The sequence below is a fragment of the Quercus lobata genome, chromosome 10, assembly GCF_001633185.2.
Source record: "Quercus lobata isolate SW786 chromosome 10, ValleyOak3.0 Primary Assembly, whole genome shotgun sequence".
Taxonomy (NCBI): Eukaryota; Viridiplantae; Streptophyta; class Magnoliopsida; order Fagales; family Fagaceae; genus Quercus; species Quercus lobata.
In genome coordinates, this window is record NC_044913.1 from 23683570 (window position 1) to 23689109 (window position 5540).

Consider the following 5540-nt stretch of genomic DNA (forward strand, 5'->3'; position numbering starts at 1 on the left):
TTTTTTTTTTTTTTGGGTGTAAAGTGATGAAGAATTATGTACATTAAGCAGCCCAATCTATGGAGTGATGAAATGCAGTGGTTATATGAGCCTATCTTGTGAAGCAAGAAAAGAAGTCCAAGTCCAAGGGTCATAAAACCATTGACCGAAAGTGGTTGAGATTAATGAAAGACTCGTTGCATGTAGAGAGATTGCACAAAAAGCCCAACACGTGTTGGTATCCATTAAATTATTGGGCTTTGGCTTTTTAAGAATTAAGCTCAAACAATACTCAAGAAAGAAAATTTTCTAGAGCAAATAAGAGTTAATGTGGTATTCAAATTAATTTAGTGTTGGAACTTAAGAGAGACTTTTACCAAAAAGAAATAAAAAATAGCCAGTGAGAAATAAGCTCTTTAAGTCTCTTAACATAATAACAGTCGAGAGTTCATATAGGCAATGCAATTTTGCTTCTCATGCTCTAGCAAGATGGTCATTTGAATGTAATTTTTTTGTTCCTTTAATGTCTGGCAATTGTCCCCCTTGTTTTGTTTCAGTTGTGAGGGGTGAGATAGGCTAGTCAATGTAGTTTTGTTTTCTCTTAAGCTTTGTTTATTTCAACGTTAATATTTTTTAGAAAATGAGTTATTTTTCAAAAGTATTTTCTATTTAATTATCTTATTTTCCTATGTTTGGTAGTAATCTTAAATGAGTTAGAAATGAATTTTCAACTTTTCTTATTTAGCTGGTCGTGAGATAAAGTAATTTTTCAAAAAAAAAAAATTAGTGGAAAAAAAATATTTAAAAAATAAGTCATACTTTTTTTGTTGACTAAAATAGTTTTTGTAAGGACACAATTCTCTGGCGGCCCAATAAAGATGTTGGGCTCGCGCATGAAAGATCCCTCACAATATGATTTGTAGAGAGTGGGCTTGAAAAGCTAGCCGTTAGTCACGGGGCGGTGCCCGGTCCTGGTTTTAGAGGAATTCGTGTAGAAAAAGGATTTGGGCTTGAACGTTTAAGCCCTACGGCATCGCATCCTATGGGATGGACCTCCTCGGACTTGATCCGAGGACCATTAGGGTCTTACCCCGGTTACCCGACGATGGGTTTTTTCTGTAATCTCAAGTGTTGTTGAGATGTTCTCACCCAGATCGTCTCCCTTTTTTGGAGGTGGAATGGGAGTCCCCCTTTCGATTTACTTACTTTCTTCTTTTATACTCGTCTGCGTTAACTGTCCTTCGTCCACGTGTAGGGTCAATCTTTGCAAGACTGATATTTGTCCCATCAGTCTAATCCTAGAATTGTTGGGGATGGTTGATAAGGCTGCAGAGTACGGCTCTGTCAGATGCAGAGTCTTATCTGGAAGGGTAGTAAGGATAACTTCCCCCAAGATATTTTGGATCTCCTTACAAATTCGTTCCTATACCAGTTTTACCCCTTTATTCCGGTGGGATTCTGGATCTGCCGAGGACTGAACTGTCCTCGGCTGCCTCCCAAAACTGTTTTGTGCTCTGTACTGTAGAGCTTGGGCCACAGCTCTCCTCGGCTTGGGCCTTCGGATTTTCCAAGAGCAACTGGGTCTGGCCCTTAAATTATTGGGCCCCACAGTTTTCCTTTGACTTGTTTTTTCTGATACTACCAAATATTGGAAAACATAGAAAATTATCTTTACATAAGGTTTTTCATAAAAATAAATGAAGCATTAATAAATATTCATGAGGAAAAAAAAAAAAAAAGAATCGTTGCGGACAGCAAGTCTATAATGGATTTTATAAATGAGTCATAGACTATAATGTACCTTCCGTATTAATTCATTCTAACTGTTCTGCACATGTCTAACAATTCTACAGGAAATATATATTTTCAAGGCTACAGAAAATATTTTAAAATTTAAAACCACTGGAAATATTTAGTGTTCTAAAAAAATATTTACTATAAATAAATATATACACACACTGTTCTTCAGTGGCAAGTCTTTGTTTAAGCGAGGGTTATCGCAAGACCACACCGACTTGCAAAATAAAATGTATGTATACTCTTGCAAAAAAAAAAAAAAAATATATATATATATATATACTAAACTAACTTATTCTGTCTACCATTCTAAAAATATTAAACACTTTGACTTGAGAATCACAAAAATAAGAGTAATTTTATATTTTTACAATAATCTTATAGCAAATCATAAATGATAAGTTGTTATTGATTCTAATCGAGACCCAATACTGATATCACTTTTTTACCTACCAATAACAGTTTTTCGCATAAAATTTATTGTAAAAATATTATAGACATAGTATTACTCCAAAAATAATTCTGGCCCTAAACATAATCCCTAACCCCTTAAAAAAAATTTAAAAAAAAGAGGCTTAAATAACATCAATAAAAACTAACCCAAATAACAACAACAAAATTACTCAAACAAAAACAAGACTAGACCTGTAGGGTCTCTCTTTGGAGCCCAGGCCCAACAGGTTGGTGATTCTGGCCCAAAGAGCCCTAAATAATGAATTTGTAGAGAGCGGGTTACAGAACTAGGCCCTAACGAAGTGAGTGTTAGTTAACTTTGGGCTATGCAACAATTAAACGTAAGAATATCTCCTTCATGTCCGCTGGATACCCGGTCCAAGGAGACGTGTGGGTGCACTTCTGTTCCTGATCAAAGGCTATGGTCTTTCTCTCTCTCTTCTGCTCTTTCTTCCACTTTTTCTCGTCCCCTTCTTCACGAGGATTCCCTTCTCTTATATAACCTCCTTTAAGTCATCAGGTCTTTACAATTGTTGATCATCTGGACCTTCACTTGAGCGCCCGTCCCATCGGACATCTTCCCTGTCTTTCTGTGAATTGTAGTGGTCAAGGTAACACTGTTCACCTATCTTCTCCACATTAATGCGGCCAGAAAAGTAGCTGCCCTGCATTTAATGTGGCAGCTGTAGTCTCTCCCTTGACATCCTATACTCTCTTCCCTCTCCTTGGCTTGTGGGGCTCATCTCTGCTACTAATACTCGTTGGAGCGATTCTTTATTGTTGGTAGGATGCAGGTCTGAGCCGTACTTGGCACCCACACTCTCTCCTCGGACCTCCTTTTAAATAAATTTGAGCCCATAAGAATTGGGTCGGGAGCCCTTTTTGGCACCCACACTCTCTCCTCGGATTGGGTTGAACTCTATAGGGGGCCCAAGGCCCATCATTTGGTCTGGGGACTTTACCCCTACAAGACCAAACAATACTAAGTGAACAAATTATTCAATAAAAAGCATATTAGAAAAAAAAAAAAAAAGATTAAAATCTCTAATCATTCAAATTTACAACTTGTTCACTCATTTAGTAAAATTAATCTATAATTTCATTTTTCCTTAAAAAATAGTACAAGAGAAATATTGTAATCATGTATTCTCTTTGGTGGTAACGATAGTTATTTTCTCTTTGGTTTTGCAATTGCAACAATTTTGTTCTCCTTAGCAACTCAGCTTGTGGTAGTAGCAGATACTTTATATATAAATATATATATATATATATCCATTTTTTCCTTCTCTATTATCATTTCAGACCCTCTCTCACTTTATTACTCTTATCTCAGTATTCACAATTCTCACTTTATCTATTATCAACATATTTTTTCGTAAAAAGAAATTGTAATACTTCATATATTTGCTTCTTCTTTTTTTGTGATATTAATATTTTTTAGTTATCACTTTATAAGATTTTATATAGTTTGAATTTCTTAACTATCACCCTAAAAAAAAATTCATAGAGCTCCCTCTTCAAAAAAAAAATTCATAGAGCCACCACGATTATTCCCATAGTTAATACTAATGACTAATTAATGACTACTTTAAACCCCAGTGTTAATAAATTTGTCTCCATAATATCCAATAGGTTCTTCTAACCCAATCCGGTATATAGTAGCTACTCTTTTTTTTTTTGGAAATATATATAGTAGCTACTAAAAAATCAAAAATCGATGTATATATTATATAAATCAATCGCTCACTTATTTAGATCTCCATGACTTGAAGAACTGTTACTTAAAAAAAAATGAAATAATTTTAAATAAATATGCTTTCAGAGTTTTCAGAAAATAAAAATTACTCTGACAGGAAACATTAACTTCTAAAGCACAAACAAATGTGCTAATTTAAATTTAATGAATTGTATACTGCTATGAAATACCTAAGAGAAACTAATCAACTAGAAGAAGAAAAAAAAAACATACAGTTTAATTAGAACACCATATCAGAAAAGAACATAGAAAAAGAAAACTTGGTATACGAGAAAGAACGTCTTAACATATATAACAAAAAAGGTAGGTACATCTCATGAAGAATATGGACAAATAATAGAACTAATTCCTACAGCAGTAGTGTTCCTCAGAATCAATTAATTCCAGAGGCCTAAGAAAGTTAGACCTTCCAGCGTTTGTTGCATTTGACACAAGTTACATATGTTGTCATGGGTTCATCGGCACTCCGGGTCTGCATTTGATAATAAGTACACTTGCGCTCGCGACACCGGCTACATTGGAACATGTCAGTGGTGGCCTTTTCTTCCTCATCAGCATCATGCATACATCTTTTCAAGCTTTTCAATTGTATCTGAATGTTCTCACTCTGCCTCTTGTGACTGGCCATCTCCTCTGCACTCATGGTTACAAGAGTCTCCGGCTTGATCTCTCCAAGAAGGACCCTCCTCCTTAAATCTGGGTTCTTTGGGTCTTTGAGATTGAGCAAGATTGATTGATAATTTGCTTTCTTGATGGGATTAGACCACCCAATCTTTTCAAACAACACAGACTCTACTGTAGCAGCCACTGGAACTGGGTCTATTGATGGTGATATGCTCTCATCAGTTTCAGAAGAAACTCTGGAAAAGGCCTCTGTCAGCAGTTTCCTAACCCTCTCACGATAACCAGAGTTTTTGTTGATGGGCTTGGAATCTTGATGATTGTTGTTCAAAGCGTTAGGATTAGGAATACGAAACTTGATTATCAGCCTCTTTCTGTTTGGAACCCCAGAATCTTTTCCAAAGACACCAACTTCACTGTCGTTCATGATGGGTGCTTTGGAATCTTGATGACCAAGAAAAGCCATACCGACATTTGTTTCTGGCTTGGGAAGTCGAAACTTGAAAACCTGTGTTTCTGTCATTGTTCTTTCTTCCTCTCCCAAAAACACAACGAAAGATTTCTTATTACCCTTTGCTCTCCAAATTGAAGTTTTTTAAGCAACTTTCTATAATTTCAGAGGAAAACAAACCAAAACTCAACAAGGATTATTATGATAAGGAAGACTGTGTATTTAATTATGATAGCGTTCTTGTTTCCGTCACCAACAAGTAATTGGAGTTCGAATCGGAATCGGATTAGGAAATTCGAATTGGGCGGTGATGTGAAGAATTTGGGTTATAGCCGTTGGGACTGCTATCTGGTATTTGGTATTTGGTTTGGGCTAGAGTTCAATTTTTATTTTATTTTTCTTTTCTTTTGTTTATTTACTTTTTACTGGAAAACTTTAGGATAAGGATCTTAAACTTAAATATGAGAGTAAAAAATTAAAATG

At 35.5% G+C, this 5540-nt stretch overlaps 1 protein-coding gene across 1 annotated transcript; it reads right to left on the reverse strand.

Annotated features, from left to right (window-relative positions):
* Positions 1–4385: 4385 nt before the first annotated feature.
* On the reverse strand, positions 4386–5129 carry LOC115964532 (transcription elongation factor TFIIS-like). The gene has a single exon (XM_031083828.1). It carries the CDS (start codon positions 5127–5129, stop codon positions 4386–4388), a length of 744 nt encoding a protein of 247 aa, XP_030939688.1.
* Between the last annotated feature and the right edge of the window lie 411 nt (positions 5130–5540).

What these genes read in the sequence shown, in the direction of transcription:
- LOC115964532 (XM_031083828.1), bottom strand. Translation starts at nt 5,129, where the DNA reads ATGACAGAAACACAGGTTTTCAAGTTTCGACTTCCCAAGCCAGAAACA.